The sequence below is a fragment of the Ischnura elegans genome, chromosome 9 (genome assembly GCF_921293095.1).
Source record: "Ischnura elegans chromosome 9, ioIscEleg1.1, whole genome shotgun sequence".
Classification (NCBI taxonomy): domain Eukaryota; kingdom Metazoa; phylum Arthropoda; class Insecta; order Odonata; family Coenagrionidae; genus Ischnura; species Ischnura elegans.
Genome location: NC_060254.1, coordinates 38,356,005 through 38,373,933, shown reverse-complemented (window position 1 = coordinate 38,373,933; position 17,929 = coordinate 38,356,005). Strand labels below are relative to the sequence as shown.

The 17,929-nt window shown below is 39.0% G+C and overlaps 1 protein-coding gene across 1 annotated transcript; it reads left to right on the top strand.

Annotated features, from left to right (window-relative positions):
* Window positions 1–2,367, top strand: LOC124165600 (membrane protein FAM174A-like). Its single transcript, XM_046543060.1, has 2 exons — window positions 1–794; window positions 874–2,367. Exons 1-2 carry the CDS (start codon window positions 364–366, stop codon window positions 1,010–1,012), a joined length of 570 nt encoding a protein of 189 aa, XP_046399016.1. The 5' UTR covers window positions 1–363; the 3' UTR covers window positions 1,013–2,367.
* The last annotated feature ends 15,562 nt before the right edge of the window (window positions 2,368–17,929 follow it).

Genomic DNA, 17,929 nt, shown 5'->3' with positions numbered 1-17,929 from the left:
CGCGCACATGACGTCGTGGTGTACACAAAACCACAGTTTCGCGACGTAATTGTTTTTCGAAGAATTTGGCGTGTTGGTTCAAGAGTTAAAATTGTTAGAAAGTGGCTTATGTTTCAAATTATTACGCTATTTAATTCATCAAGTTATCTATCTAAATATATATCCTGATTAGTCTGTGTTTCCCTTGCTGTTATCGTCGCGTGTGGTGTCGTCGACAATTCACATTGATGTGCAGAATCCGCTATCGGAAATGCTGATTAGACATCCTTCAACGCTGTTTCCGTATAGGTTTTCTCTGGTGGATATCGTCTTGAACTTAACTCCTTGATTTCTTAAAAAATCGTGTTCGGACGATGCTCTGATATGGACATGTGGTGGAATTTCGCTATGTTTGTCAAACTTTCGTTGGCTCTTATCCTGGTGTGCACCCCGGCTTTAGGGGAAGATAAAGTGATCAGTGGTAATCTCACTAGCCCACATGCGGTTATTTCTGAAGTGAAAGCGCTCAATAGTTCCACAAAAAGTAATACGACGAATGAGACAAGCAATGGATTTACCAGCGTAGTCGAAACGAAAAACCGGAGTGTGGTTCCAGTTGTTCCTGCTAAGCCGAAACCTGTCGACACGTCTGTATCGAGAAATAATGGGGAATTAAAATCCAATGCAACATTAGATGGAACGTGGCGGAGAAACAGTACTGATTCCATGAATTTTGGAGCATTATTAAGGGGTTTCTATGTTTTTTTAGGCCTCAGTGTGATAGTGATAATGTATTTTACCGTGAGGGCGATCAGGTAAAGAGAAATTGTTCATTATTCTTTTAACCTTAATTGAATGGTAAGTTGCGTAGTATTGATATTTTTTTCTTCGCAGGTTGGGACGAAAAAAGACAAAGGTGAAGAAGTATGGCATTCTTGCTAGCAGAGAGGATGTAGAAATGACCCCTTTAGGAGTGGATGATGACGAAGAGGATAACACAATTTTCGATATAAGTAGTCATCCTGGACAGTGACGGATGTGAAATGGCAGAATCTTTGCCGGTGTCTTTTGAAAGCCGCGATGGAATTCAATGGGACTCGTGAAGTATATATTTTTAATGAACGTACTGAGTACGAATTACTCTTCGGACTGTGTATACGCGAAACTAGTGAAGTTCTTACTGAGGTATCCGATTTCTAATTTTTATAATGAACTCTCAGTCTGTGATACATAATTAAAAGAAGGCATTCGTTGTTCCCTCATTTTAATGCTATTGCGGAAGTGATTCAGGATATCACTCATGTTAAGTTTCTGTTATGTGTTGAGTATTCGAAATTTAAATTAATTTTAGGGATTTAGATGAAATGCTTAATCTCCTGTGCCTTTCCTGATTGAATAATGCCTTTATTTTTTTAATTTACACGTAAGACTTTTTCACCCATTAAAGAGTATTTATTTAATATTTTGTTAGTATCATATGAATCTTATAATATTCCTGTGGGAATTAATATTAACTATTGTCATACCCCATTTTGATATCAAATGTCCATCATGGTAGTTTCTTCCCTGCTAGTATTCTGTGGCATGTATTATATTGTTTTTGCATTTTATTGATATTGATCTCTATCTTACAGTTATTGTGTTCTCTAGAAGTTTATAAGGGAAAAATTTCATAGCTCTAATTATTTGTTGGTTGTTTATTTGTCCAAGATGAATTGGCAGAAGTTGTCTTTTTATAGTGTTGTTTGGAGTTAATTTTTTAACAGCAATTGTATCAAATTTCCCCTTTAATTCAGCTGAATATTGTTAATTCACACTAAGAATATGATAATTTTGGTTTTAATTAATTATGAAATTAGATATTTATTATCTGTTAATGATTGAGCTATCACTCAGTTTTTATCTTTGGGAAAACATAAATTCTTACTGTGCATTCTGTACTGTTTGCTATGGAATGGTCAGTGAAGGGCTCTATATTGACTGACAGACAAGAAAGGATGGATAGTTTTGATCCTTGGTCGCAGCGAGGTATTTTTGCGGCGTGTCATGCTAATCTATTCAAAAGCTCTTTGTCTCTCTTATGAGCAAGACAAAGTTGATCATTCCTTGGTGTCAAGTGTATTTTTTTTAACTTGATGAAAATATGCTGGAACTACTGTGGTTTTGTATAAGTAGGGCATTGTGTTTTAATTTTAATTATATTCTTTGATTAATTTTAGTCAAATCGCAATGATTTCAGAAAAAAGATTATCCCAAAGAAGAATGCATTTTTATGCCCAAATCCGTCCTTCACTATCATTATGTTGCATGTAAGGATATACTTATTGAACATGGGGAGTATTGTCTGAAGCTATTTGTACTAAAAATGATTACATCCTTTTTCTATTATTTTCATGCGTATCATTATTTCCTATGGTCCTCTTGTAGTTGAAGTTTCCCAGTCTCTTTTGCTATAGAGGTAATACATCTCATATTCGGTGGCAGAACCAGGGGAGGGTCTGGGGGGTCCGGACCCCCCCAAAATATGAAAAAAACAATTATTTTCCTTCGGAAAAGAAAACGAAATATTGAAAAAATCTTGAATTTAAAAAATATTTCTTTAACAAATGAAGTTTTTTCGATTATTGAAAGAGTTAAAATTAGTTTATAAAACATTTCTTTATACCCTGTTTTTCAAACATTGTCCCCCATGGTTTTTGACCCCTCTGAACAAAATTCCTGGCTATGCCACTGCTCATATTTTTGGCATTTTTCTTTCTAATTATATTTTGTTGAGGAAGTCCATTTTGAGGTTGAGCCGTAGAGAAAATTGTAATGATCTGTTTTCATCATTGTAACTCTCTTTACCATTGTAGTCCATTCAAAATTAGTTCTGATTCGAAAGTTAAGGTATAATTTTGATTACATGTGTGTCTAGGCACTGATTTGGAATTTGAGTTTTTTTAATCTAACTTAAATGAATTTTTCAATTTTTTTGCATTTCTTAACATTTAAAATTTGAATTAAATACAATTAGATGGATGAAAATGGACATTTCTATCAGATGCAGCCCTGAAAAATATTTAAGAAATGTATTTATAAAAAATAAAATTTTACTGCTAATAATGGCTAACCTTGACAAAAGGGTAGTTTCCTTCATCAAAGAAAATGAAAGGAATTGATTGCGATTCATTACCCTCTATTAGTGTATTCATAATTTACAAATTATTTGGTTTTAGAAATCCCAGTTTAGGCGAATGTTAATGGTCAATTTTAACCTCATTTGCAAAAGGCCAGATTGGTGGCCTTGAGATGCCACTCCACGTGACGTCATAGGGACCTGGATGCTATACGTGTAGTCAGGAGTTTTCCATTGTCTGAGATTACCAATGCATGCCTGTGCCACAGAGCTCTAGGAAACATGTCTTAATAATCACTTATTAAAATTGCCTATGGTTGGAAAGTATCCTTCGTTTGATAAGGTATTAATAATCCTAATTTAAGCCAAGCGCTACCTGCTAGCAGGGTACTCTGCTACCTGCTAGCAGCCTGCATCGTATCGGCTCTCATAGCCTCACACCAAGGTGGCCTCGGCAGCCAGAACCAGAATGACGTCACATGGGTTTCCCCAGCATTCATATTAGGTGTCGCATTTTCGCGCGTTTGAAAATTTTCACTTTTCATTTGATCACGAAAAATAGATATCGTCATGTAAAAATCTAAATGCATGAAATATGTACTCCAGGATTAATAATCTTTCAGTTTAGGCAATAACATTAGGAAAAATAGGAAACCACCCTATTGAAGTTAAGAGAAAAAGAGAGACAGTTATAGTGTTTCCATAAAAATTTCAGAAGGTAACATAGTTGCATATTTGAATCTAGTGAATCGAGGTATGATGTTGTAGGGTCGTTTCAAAAAGGATGCAACATATATTTGATGAGATTTATGAGATCGAAAAAAATACATGTAATACCACAGGAAATTCTCAAAAGACATGAATAGATTTCTTTAAATAAAAATTGGAAATCATTTAAAGTTCATACATATGTAATTGAATGCATAATAAGTTGATAATTCAGGATTCCCTCCATTATCCACCCTCTAATTCCTTATTTGTACCACTATAAGTGAGGGATGTCATTCCGGAACCTTTTTAAGGGTACTTGCATTTTGAGGAGGTAAGAGGTGGAGGTGGGGGTAGAGGTAGAGGTCGCGGTACCTCGAGTTAACACAAATGCAATGTGTGTTACGGGCACGTGCATAGTGAGCAGGTTCAGTTATGGGTGCACCTCACGGTTCACGAGGAGGTCGTGCGAGACTGCTTTCAAAGACAAGTGAGTTTTTTTTTTTGAGCAGTGTGTCACGAGGTATATCGTGAGGCTTCTTTGTGATTGGTGCTTTTAAGTCCCCCCCCCATCTACCGCTCTACTGCTTCCCCCACCCCTACGGCTAACTTTTATGAAAAAAATGCATGAATGAAAACATTCCAGGTGATATCCTCATGTATTCCTGAAATTTGTCAAGTTATTTCTTTAGTTGCAAATGCAGATGGTGATATTCTTGTCGCACTTGATTTATGGAATGAGCTCTGAATTAGTGATTATGTACTTCACATAACAATCAGTCACCACTTACATGCCGATGCCATGTCGTCACTACCATCGCTACTGTCGCTTTACATTGTAAAAGTGTTTATCTAACCAAATAACCATTACACTTGATGACACACAGTGTAAGACTGGCTCGAGGCTGTGGGAAAGCTGCACTTGTAAATCTCTTTACTATGCGATACTACTTCCATCTCCATGTCTACCTCTATCTCCACCTCCACCTCTTCCTCCTCACTTCTCAGGTACCCTAAGTGAGAAACAGAGTAAGTGAGAAAAAAATGCGGATCCCTTCAACTCAAACTTATCAAGGTTTGACTGTAATCGAACAAAATACTTCAATTTTTAGCAGTGTACTTAGTGGCCATGTATGAATGATAGTTGGTAATGGAGTTTGTGGTATTCATGGAAAGAGAGTGATGCAATTCAGTCAAACTATGCAAACATGAATTTTGCCATTGCACCCCCCCTTTAAGTCCTGGAAAATTGTTGAAATGGGAATCATTTAGGTGGCTCTTTTACAAATTTTACTTCCTCTCAACAAGTCATATTCAGAAATAACATGATAATATCTAAAAGCCCAATGTCTAAAAGAAATGCATTATTGCTTATTAGAGGTAATGCATATGGCCTACGTGCCATAGAAAGTTATGCATCGAAAAATTCCCCCTGCAAAATATCAACGACTCTAGTCAGTGGCGTAACATTGAGGGGGATGAGGGGATGTATTCCCCCTCCCCCCCCCCAAAGCCTCACCTCATAGAAATAAAAAAAAATATTTAAAAATATTGTCTGGATTTGATATGTAATAACTGCATCTGCTTAAATTTTAATTGCCAAAATGATGTAAAATGCATTTTCGGGCACGTTATTTTTCAAAATTTTTCCTGAACTTCTTGTTACTTGGCGGGGTAGCCCCCACTAACGCCTCTCATCCCCCCAAAGCATATTCCTAGCTACGCCATTGACTAGTGTATGCAAGCATTCTTTTAAATATCATCGTTTTGACTGTCATTGCAATTTACCTGGTGTAAAGTAACTTTCATATGCTTTTTTCTGTCAGAATTTGTAATGTTTTTGCTGAATAACCCATGACAGACATGCTGGCCTTTCAACTGAATAATTAAGGCTCAAAATGCCACGTGCTTTATGCTATTTTTTCCTTGGGGGTTACTGAAGAATTCATTTGGAATCTCCCTTGCTATGCTGCCTAACCGAATCACTTGACCTTTCCCTTTCATGGGTAAAATATGTTTCAATCGTCTACGTACTATCCCCCAAGCCACCTCCAAGGCTTCATTCAGAAGGGATTCATGTGAAAATTAGATGCATTGCCATGATAAAATATTGGTCCTAATGCATAAAATTTTTAGTGATGAGTCATGCGGAGCTGACTCTAACATCACTTGGCTCATGAGTCATGCTTGGCATGACGATCCCTTACAACCACGAGTTGCAAAATATGTCATGAATTGGCTCCTAATGTGAATATATAGACAGTGACATCAATGGTTGGAATTGATTTACGGATCGAATGCTAGCCCATTGATGAATTGCAGGAACGTGCACAATCCCACATGTCCTTGTTTAACAAGTACATAAGTGCAAAATTGCTCTCATTTGAATTATTATTATATTCTATTTACTGTATTGCTTGTCTTATTCCTTCTTATTTAAGAATCATAATGGGCCAGTCGACTTTGCTAGTTATCTCATTGAACAATCTATCTGAACTGCTCGACAAGCTCTGTACAATGGCAAGTTATTGAGTCTGAATTGGTAGTGCTGGGAATGAAGTTTGCTGTAGGTCGTACATCAACATGCAAATGGAAACCTCTGGCTCCGAATGTATTCATTACTCTTCAGAACACCAAATAGGTGGCATGAGTAAGTACGAATAAATAAAAAGAATCTTCAGTAGCAGTGAGTATTATCGATATTTTTAGCTTCCGATTAATGAATGTTATAAAATCCTTGTATGTTTATTTTGCATTCAATGAGCAGCTCGTGTTTGAGCGCCACATTCACTTTTATGAACCAGCATGGATACTTTTTTTGTTAAAATTTATGTATGCAAATTTTAAGTATTTCAATACTATTGAGTAATGGATTATTTGTTGTCGTTTGCCAACGATGAGTTGTGAAGTCTCATTTGTAAAATACCGGGAATGCATGGCATGGCCCAAGAAATCTCATTGCAAGTATGTAGTTCCAAACGATCATCGCTAGATGGCAGCAAACCCGCAAACCTCGCAGAACAAACGGGAACTCGCTTCGAAGAGGGAATTTCAAAGAAACGCTCGGAAGTAAACGTCTTTAAATAAGTACCCATTAACTTTTCAATATCTATAATTTTAATTGATTAGCCCAACATGTGCTTCAAATCCTTATAATGGCAATGTATGTATTTGACCACTGGGGTAAAGCCTCTTTGTTTAATTAGGTAGTAGTGTTCGTTCACGGTTCGTACATATTTAGAAGTAAGTTTCATTTAGCCATCAACAGATTTTCTTTTAATTTAGGCTTTAATTTTCAAGGGCATTAAGGGATAATACTTTTAATGGATTAATTTATTTAAATTGCACATCTGTTATTACATTTTTCTTGGATTTCAAGAAATAAAAAAAATTTCGTTTTGAACTAAATTTACTTTTGCTTCTTGGGGGGCAGCTGGGCTCTCCTGTCCCCCACTGGGTAGGTGACTCCCGCGTTCGTTGTATATATGTTATAGCATCACCGCGTGTTCATATAAGCGGGATTCCGTTTATGAACAAGACCAGTGGCGTAGCCATGAATTCCGTTCCAGGGAAGGCGAGGGTCCAAAACTAGGGGGGAAATTTTTTTGAACAACAGGGTAGTGAGTAATGGGTTTTAAAGTAATTTTAACACTTTCCGTAATCGAAAAAACTTCATTTGTTTAAAAAATATTTGTAAATCCATGATTTCTCAATATTTTGTTTAATGAAGGAAAGAAATTTTGTTTTTATATTTCGGGGGGGGGGGGGGGGGGGGGTCCGGACCCCTCGAATCCCCCCTCCTGGCTACGCCACTGTTGACGACAGCTAACATAATTTATATCAATAAAAACAGTCAATTGAAATGCGTCCCAAAAACAAGTGTCCACTTATATTTGGCAATGTATTCGCAGTTTCAATAAGCCACACCCCTCCGACTCTGTTTAAGTATTTAAAAGAAAATTACGATAAGGCGGCACAAAGTAACAGCCGAGTGTATTATGTAGCATTTTTTCGATCACTTCTGGAAAATACACATTTAATTAAGTATTTGACTTTTGCAAAGTTTTTTAAAATTTGCAATTCGCAAAATATTCGACATGCCGGAAAAAATGACTTTTACGTTCGGGTTCATCGCCAAGGACTACAAAGGAGTCTATTTCTCTAAAATAAAAATACAGCCATCGTCGACTTCTGAATTAATCACGGAGAAATATTTTTTGCTGAGATGAGGGAAAAAACGCCAATATTCAAATGCCGCTGTTGTCTCTGAAGTTTCTTAGAGAAAGTAACATAAGTTTTAAATTTATAGAAAATTTTGCGTAGTGTAATTTTGAATTGAACACTTATGCCTTAAAATTAGATAAGAGTCTGTGTTTTTGCCAAACGAGACAAAAAAGGGTTACAAGTTTTTGCATTTTTTACCATTTTTTTACAATGTTGCGTCACGAAATTTTGTTGACAAACCTCAGATTCGGATTCAGCAGCCCAAAATGCATGTTGGACAAAACAATCAAAAGTACCCCAAAACTTTCCTCCCAAGTCCCATTTTTGATGACATCTGTTGGACCACCTTGACTGGACTATATCTCTCTTACCCAACCGCTTTAGACCAATGAGTAAGAAAACATAAATCAGAAACCTAAAGTGCTAAAGTTCTTAAGCGCCCCACACGACTTTGCTCTCCACCATTACCATTTAAGGCATTATATTGACCAGTTTAGACACTATATGGTGGGGCTCGAGGGGACAGAATTCCCTCCCCCCCGAGAACGTTAAAAACAAAAAATAAACATATTTGCATCACAGCAATCCTACTTGGGTGAAAAAGAGTAATTCATTTTTTAAATTTTCAATTTGGCCTCTCTAATTTATTCAATTGAGCAGTTTATTTGCATAATTGACGAATTCTTATAGGTTTCTTCAATAATACACTCAGGCCTTGCTTTGTCCGGTTATTATAACCCGGTGTTGTGTGCTTCAAGTTCAGTCAGATTCATTCCCCCGCAAAGGCAAGCTAAAGTTGCGACACCGCTACTGGTTAAGGTAGGGCTATTTCTTTAGTTTCACACCACCGTAAACGGCCCTATATTGACAACATACATGAGGATTTTTTTAACAAGTTAAGAGTGAACTTTCACATTCATCCAAGCCCTCAATAAGAACAACCCTCCCAAGGCGGTATTGGAACCCGCGACCTTTGGTTTGGCAGGCAAGGACTCGACCCCGCCGCCACCGAAGACGGCAAAGCATTTATTTGCAGCATATCGCGAATCTCCCCTGCCATATTGAACTTCCCTTTTCGATTCACTTGAATGGGGGTTAACTTTTTCTTGGGTCACCCGTATCGATTGTATTGATGTTAAGAATGCATCTTTTGCAAAATGAAATGAATATTATTATTTCTGATTGGAGCCCTCCCAGAATTTCACCGCAACTAGAGCGCAAGGAATAAAGCTCGCCTACGAAGCCGTCTTTGTGAGACATAAACAGTGAGCCCAAAGATGAACATATAGAGAGGATAAACCTCTCCAAGTAGCCTGAAAGAAAACGCCCGATGGCCCAACGTGTGCGTGGACGTGAGTTTCCGGAGTGCATTCCAAACGGAGACTTCCCTGGAGTTTGACTCCTATTTCTCTAGCCCGGTTGAATCCCCAGTCCGTCCTTGTCGGCTCTTGCTGTCGTAGAGGCAAAATATGTAGTAGCTTGCCTTTAGTGTTAACCCTCTGAGATTTTACCGACCCAGCCCCGTCCGTAAAATAGAACTCGTGGTTGTCTTCATATTTTTGAAAACGATAGTACAGGGAGTTGAATATCACCCTCCCTTTGGCAGGTTGTTTCCTCACTCGAAGTAATTTAACCCTGAACAGCTGACATAAGATAAAACTCGATGCCTAGGCTCGTGGAGACGAAGACTCAAGCCAGCCCCCGGCGTCCGCGGCTCCACGTACGTTCCCTTACTGTCCGATTAGTTCCCATACCGGCCGTCAAGCGCTAGCAGTACACTCGTCCGGTCGTTCCGGGCGTATTACATGGGTTGATATGGCTGTGAGGTAACTTGATGGACTATATTTATAAAATTTTGTAAGCCGTGCTTCGCGCATGAACTCACTCTTACGCGCTTCAGTTTTAAAGAATATAAAATAGCTTTATTCGTGAAAACTGGTGCAGTAGCTTCCGTAAACGGTCATAAAATAGCCTACGAAATCGGGTGTTTGAATGCTTAATCCCACGGGGATAAATAATATAGGTGTGTTTTTTGTAGATCCCATTTCCGCGAGCCATTTAAGACCAATAGGCCGATGGTGTGAAGATAATATACCCACCTGAAAAGGACATCGGTCGAAATTACCTTGCAATGGAAGAAAAACTGCGAAGTGTTAACGGAGAATATCGGTAAGGTACTCAATAGCATGGACAGAAGTATTAGGCTGAAAACTTAGTAAATGAAGCGGCAATAAAGAAGCAATGGTAATCTCCCTTTACTATTCCTAGATAGTTGAGAAGAAACGAGTGCCGACCTAGCCAAAAAGCTTTCGCGTAACTTTGCCGCTACAGCTTTCACATTGATTATTTGTAACAAGCGCAACTGCTAAGTAAGTCCTCTCAACAGTAAAACTTAAGACCGAATATTTACCTCTCGAGTTCCATAGCTCAGGCCAATTAATTTTCTTTTCCAATACCCACCGAAAATCATCTTTTTTTCTACTTTTCATTAATTTTTTTCCTATCTATCTCCTCACGCCTCCCCCATTGTTTCGCCACTGCTGTATTAGCTGCTCCATTCCTTGGATAGATACCAATATGAATTCCTATAAACTGAAAATATTAATCCTTATGATAACTGTAATTGTAGATTCAGCATCTGGAAAGCAACACACGGCATACTTATACTTACAGGCACTACAAGCAAAGGAATGGTTAAACAATATATAATGGTGTGAACGATCAAAAAAGATATTTCTACAAGGCTAAAATGAATAGCATTTATTTTTTCAAAAACTTAAGTTTCTCCTTCTGGAGGCATACTCTCGGCCAACCTCGGCATTCTCCACCCGTGCAGCTTGCCTCATCCTTAAATTAAAAAACTGGACAATGATGGCAGCAAGCATCATTTCTCGATGCTCACTGCACGGGAAGGAAAGGTCGTTCCTTTCGAGGATATCACTAAGAATAAGTTCGCTGGCATTCCAGCATTTGCCATATTTTTTAAATCGCACTTGAAGCGGAATTGCACTTGGTTGGACAAAATTGTTGATTTTCCTGATATTGCATTTCGCAACCTTCAAAACACCTCAGGTTCGTATTTTCCTTGTATTCTAATGGTGATATGGGGTCCCCTGGGATATTGTCCTAGTAGTCTTATTTTTTAATTGGTACCTACGAATTTAAAAAGAGAATGGGCCTTTTAGTAGATGTGCCGAAGCCAAAATATGGTACATCCAGTGATGAAAACTCAGCTAGGGGCTTTTTCAAAAATTCTCGCCTATCGGCTGAAATTACTGGCGAGGGTCAATATTTTTGAATGCTTTCTTTTCATTGTTGCAATATAACATCTTTTTATTATTGCTTTATGCAGTATTTTTCACATGATATAACATGGTTAATTAATTTTCAGGAGTAGAGGAAGAGTTAATCTTTCACTTCTCAACAATTTTAAGGTCTTTGTCTTGCGGATTTTTGATTGATTCAGTAAAATTAAAAAAGTTCTGTATGGATACAGCGGAAAATTTTGTGAGACATTATGGTTGGTTTTTCATGCCACCCACTGTGCACAAAGTGGTGCAGATGACATCGAGTCGGCTCTTCTTCGTATTGGAGAACTGTCGGAGGAGGCCCAGGAATCTCGCAATAAATACATTAGAATATATCGCGAGCATCACGCGATAAAAATATCTCGACTTCAAACTAATGAGGATATTTTCCGGAGACTGATCCTAATATCGGATCCTTTTATTAGCACATTAGGAACTGAATTAAACAAATGCCGGGGCCTTAAATATCTTCCGCAGGAGGTTGGTGATCTCTTGGTCTTGCAAGAGTCTCAAAATTCTTCGAGTGAATGAGAAGAGGAGGATGGGTGGGATTCAGAAGAATCTGATGCTGAACAATTATAATACATAATTGTAAATTTATGAGGAATTAACCATGCTTTTATGAGAATAAAAGAGTCACTTAAATACTATTTTGACACTAATTTAGTAATTACTTTTTAGTCCATACAGAAGAATCTCTCGAAATCTGGAAATCGTACCTCTTTAACGTAAGTCAATGCACCAAAAAACCCTACTATTAGCCGTATTTTTTGTTTATTGACTAATTTGAAAGAATATTAACTCATTCTATACAACTAATTATCATTTATTTTCATATTTTATCATGATTACCGTTTATCTATGCAGTCAGCGTTACAATTAGCCAGTTAATAAGTTAAAGTTCCACGATATCGCATGAAATAATAGTTTTTTCGTAAAAATATATGCAGAAATGAAAATAGCTCGCCAAATAAATTGTAGGGAGCAATTTTTCAAGACATCCAACGAAAATCTGATTTTTGTCTGACGTTTTCGCGATCCGGACCACTGTGCGACGTTTCCCTCGTTGTCCGTGATAATCTTCTCACGAAGAATATCGGATTCAATAAAGTGTTTTTCACAAGCAACTTGCGGATACTTGACGATAATATTATCACGAGGAATGCACCTCTGCCACTCAGCTCGTAGTCTTTCTTCCCTTGACACCAAAAAGATATGCACCTTTTCTAAGTTAGAGTCATACCCAGAGGTACAACCTGGCACGATACATATTTTGCCCACCATTTTCCTTTTTAAACCGAAATAGAGAGTTTTTCCAACTCCTAAACACTCGATCAACGATATACCATAAGTAAAACTGGCCTCCGCTGCAGGAAAAGACTGTAAAAAAACGTGGTTTATCGCAAAGAATCACCAAGACGCATTACTTCCCATGCAATCGCAAGGCTGACGTCGGACGAGTGCACAAGTAGCGCCAGCGGCGAAAATGACGAACTAATCGGACAGTAAGGGTCGCATGAGCCGGCAGGGGAGAGGTAGGGAGAAGCCGGGGGCTGACTCAAGCTAATCGAGTTACCTCACTCCATGTAGTGACGTCTCAAAAAGGGGGCCTGGGTTCATTTGCTGCGATCCAGTCTAATGACGGCTGAAAGGCACGGTGGCCGGCTCCGTTGTTGCTACGACGACTCAACCGTAGGCATTTCGGTGCCATTAGACTCGCCGTGATTTTGCGGTGCGAGTTTTACCGGTTACTTCACATCAGTCACCTCAGCAAGCCCCGCAGTCAACAGGGAGTTTTTGTGGTAGACGTGTGATGCGCTTCTGCTTGTTGTGCAGTCAGCTGTGAGAGAGAAGTAGTCGTGGTGGAGGATGTATTTATATTTTGTGGGCACGCAGTTGCCGAAATGGTTGAAATTCTTATTCCCTGATGCTGAATTCGTAGCGACATCATCCGGATGAATTTGTACCGTTGCTGTTACTTAGATCTGTGCTGCCGTCGCCAGCGAATGAAATTTCCATTCTTATCTAATTCTAATCGGTGTGAATCAAGATCTTTTTCTTTACAAGCCAGTGTTTTTTTCTTTGCCGAAACGACACTACGGTTGAGGATAAAGGTTATATTATGTGAAGTCTGTAGGTTGGCAGTTTTGATACGTTGTGTGGGGTGGAAAACATCTTGCCTCGTAAATTTAGTATTTGAGCCATGTTATGTGGAGTTAGTTCAGTGCTGCTCATGAACTCGTACATTTTAACCTTGGTCTGCGAATCTGAGATTCCTTGGAGTAGCTGCAATGCCGATTGGATCGTGGAATTTACGACCGTTGGTTTTTCGCGTGAACGTGTGTGGAGCAACGGTCAGACGGCAGAATGGAATAGGATTCTCCATCCCCATCCTGTACTTGTGATTTGGCTAGTATAGGTGAGTAGGAAAATCAAATGAAGTTTGTTTATGACTACTCTGATATGTGTGCTGTGTATGTGCTACCAGTTTTGTTCCTGTCGCCATGAAAATTTATTTTGAAATGAAAGGGCCGACATTTTATTTCACGCAAATTTGCCTTCGCGGTAATCTTCTCGTATGTTAGATTCATAGCCACGTAACTAGGGTGTTATTGGATCCAAATAACTCGTTACTGATTTTATTTCCCCGTTGCGATTGCCTCTGAAGTATTCACAGAAATAATGGGATCACTCGGGGCATGTTACGAGAGCTCAGTCTTTGGAAAGCGATGTCCAGTTCTGTGAATTTTAATGGATAATTTCAATTTTATTTGTGGGAAAGCGTTGAACATTGATGGCTTATCAAAATAACGGCTTCATCTACGTCTATATATTAGGGAGCAAGGGAGGATCCAGGATTTTTCTTGGGGGGGGGGGGCAGGGGCGGATCCAGGATTTTTTTCTGGGAGGGGCACAAGCAAGGCCGTATCCAGGATTTTGTTCTGGGTGGGGCACAAGGATACCTCGTAATACAAAACGAACGCAATGATAATGGGACCGTATTAAAAATCTTGCATATTTTTGAGGGTCTGGGGGGGGGGGGGGGCACGTGCCCCCGTGCCCCCCCCCTGGATCCGCCTATGGGGGGGGGGGTACAAACCTCTGGTTTGTAAGGCAAACGATCATATCATATTTGAGATTAAATACAACATACGACAATTACTGTGCAAAATATTCTCTTTATTTTATTATAAAAGTTATTAATATGAAAATAAATGATTGGTGCTCCGTAATATACAAAAAAGCAATGATAGATGACTGTATTAAAAATTGTGTCTATGTTTTAAGCGCCTGGGAGTTGGACGTGCACCCTGCCCCCCTCTAAATCCGCATATGCCTGGGAGCCATGTCTAGGGTGTTTGGAATGGGGGTGACCAATCACCAGTATGCAGTAAGCAAGAGGATCCCCCATGCACACCACAGAGCCTTAAAGAAATATAAGAAAATACGTGCGCATTTATGTTAATTCAAAACTTTGCAACATTTAGTGATCTTTATAGTAAATACTTTCAAGGCTAGAACGCTGGAAAAAGGATATACTTAAATGCATTGACTTCAATGCCATTGAGTCGTCCTTGCGAGTGAAGCCATTAATTTTACAAATTGAGACACCGTTGCTTTGCCTGATATTGCGAAGAAAGAATGACAAAATTTCTGTTTTGCAGTCTATTTCCTTTTCTTCTTCTCGATTTCACGTTTATTATAGTACGACGCCTAACGAAGGATAGTTTTCATGTCATCTGAGGAAAAATCATCTCGAAATTTACGTGTTAAATTAGCCTTTACCTATTTCGCTCTAGGCTCCTGTAAATATTCCCATCCTAACTCGCATAACATATTGGAATCGCTGAACTTTTCGTACCTTAGTTGGAAGGTAAGCAGTAACTAGTGATATATACACAGGAATGAGCCCAAAGGAGTGAATATCAAGAATTGAAAAGTTAAGTAGCACTAGGTGTGGGAATAGTATTTCAGCATCTTCATGCCTTCGCCTTCATTGCCACCCCTTCGCATCCTCCGTATCCCTGTCGTTCCTCGCGCATGGTATGGAAGCCCCCCGGAGTCAGATTTCTGGCTTAGCCTATGTACCATGACTGTACTTATGGTCTGTATACCGTAAGTTGGCGCACGGGCCCGCGAAGTACCTGAGCCAAAATAACTGTATGGGACCGACACAGGTAGCTGGCGGGTCCGTTCGCCCGTCCCTTTCCTCTCCCCGACGAAGGCAACTAGCACCTCTAATAGAATAATAACTTTTTCTTACTTTCTCACAATATCTCAATCTAAATAGCATATATGTAAAGTACTAAAAAACGAAGAAGAATTATATAAAACACGGAATGGTCGAAAGTTAAAACAATGCATACAGTATAACGGCTAAAAAATAACTTTCGTTTAACCCGACGTTTAACTCTATGACCTTTGACCCATATTACGGGCTTCGGAGGGCAAAAAATCAACGATGCCGATCTATGAATAGTAAAACTGACTTGGGCACCCTTTAAAACCTATGGTTCCACGCGTTAGTTGTCATGATAGCCCGACGGTTAACTTTATGACCTTTGAACCTCATTATGACTTTTGGATGTCAAAAATTTAACAATACGGATCTATGAACTGCAAAACCGACTGTGGCACCCTTTAAAACCTATAGTTCGACACGTTGGTTCTCACCATGGCCCGACTTTTACCTCCATGGCCTTCCGTATTAACCTTGGAGGTCAATTAGTGGATTATACTGGTATTAGGACAATACCATTGTCTTGGGCAACCTTGAAAACCAATGGATCGACGCCTTTGTTGTTATGATATTCTATTTGCCACCCTTATGACCTAGACTGTGACCCTACAGGGTCGACGGTTGAATTTTCGTTAATAAAAGTGTTATCGTCGGTTTTCTCGTGTCCGAAAACCTAAGAATTGACATCTTGGTTATTGAAATCCAGACTTTGTCCTATCTCGATTTTTTTAACATTGAGACCCCATAAGGCAAATTCAAAGTTTTGGTTTGGACCCACATTGTGAGGTCGAAATTGTAAATTTTGCTTGCACTCAACAAAACTAAGGTTCTTTCACCATAAGTATGCCAATTTTCATGATTATTGCTCGAGACTAAGTTACTAAAATTAGAGGTCAAAAATGACACGACCTGTGGGACAGTCTGTATGTGGCTGGTCCTGATTTGATGTTCACTTCGAGGGATTTTTAGAAAATTTTCTGTTCTTCTCTTTCTGGCGTAATGGATCTTTTTCAATGACTCATTAACACCCATGACACATCCACATTAACACAATGACAAATTCATCAAGTACGGGACGCGATATTCATGCCGATGAGCATATCAAAAAGCAATGCAATCTTAATTTCATGCTTAATTTGCATTAATTTGCTTAATGCATTTGGATTCCATAGCGTGAGTGAGAATGTGTAATTAGGGTGATGACTTTTTTGGTAATTTGGTTTAGTTTTGCTGGCAGGAGTCCTGATCTACACACTCGATGGTCTCCAGTCAGGAGGCGGCACACGCGCATGGCCCCTTAATTCATATTCTTGCACCATTGCATGTATACTGAGGGCCTCTGGGACACCTTTGCAGCCTTTAGGCCCCCCTGGCAGTCGCTTTCATTGCCATTCTGAAAATCCGGCACTCTTTATTTCTAGCATTTTTATTGTTGAAGTATTCTGCCGATTAAGGTAGGTTTCCATGGAGTGCTTGAGAAGAATTCCGGGAGCCTCCCCTTACATCATGCATTGCCCTCTTCAATTCACTATTAGACCTACTCCCTTTCATTCTATCTAAAAATCCTATTCTTTTCCTTCCTCTCCCTCGTTAAAATTCTACCCTCTAACACTGTTTTTAACATCCCCTCCCCGCTAAGTACTCGCTCCATCCATACCTTCTGTCTCCTCCGTATCTCATCTAAAAGCTGCCTCTCCTCACCCACCATGTCCAGCACTTCGTCGTTCCTCCTCATCTCCGTCCACTTCTCCTTCTCCATTCCTGGCCACACCCACATCTCGAATAAGTTGGAAAAATTAATGGTTGATTCGATGGCATTTATTTTAGAGTGTATATTTTTCCTAGTTTTCAGTTTATTTGGGGAATGGTTCAAACCTTAATGAATGTTTAATCATTCATTTCAATTATACTTTATGACAGTTATTTTGTAAAAATAACGTATGATGCCCTTCTCACTCAAATTCATAAGGAATGAGCACGGCCGGATTTACCCAAAGTTACGCTAATTGTGCGCCCCTCCTCACTTGAGCCCCCCCTCCCATATTTTTATGATAGCTAAGGCATAGCCACTCTCATAAGGTAAGATTCGGAAAAAAGGAATAAACAGCATAAGTTTTACGCTTGAATTTTTACGCAGGGAAAACATAGACAATACAATTAAAGAAAAACAGCTTGAAGTAAAACTACACGAAATAGTAACTTTTATGCAACTAAAACACTTTATAAATACCCTTTCCAAAAATAATGTCTAGCCTTAATTCATACAACAAAAAAGAAGAGTAACTTCAATAATAAAAACATTACGTACTGCTGTAACTGAATGAACTGCCGCCCTTGAAGGCGCCCTTTGGA

Excerpts from the sequence above, each read along its gene's own strand:
- LOC124165600 (XM_046543060.1), top strand. The coding sequence starts at position 364 with ATGGACATGTGGTGGAATTTCGCTATGTTTGTCAAACTTTCGTTGGCT. Across the intron at positions 795-873 it reads TTTACCGTGAGGGCGATCAG|GTTGGGACGAAAAAAGACAA; the intron begins GTAAAGAGAAAT and ends TTTTCTTCGCAG.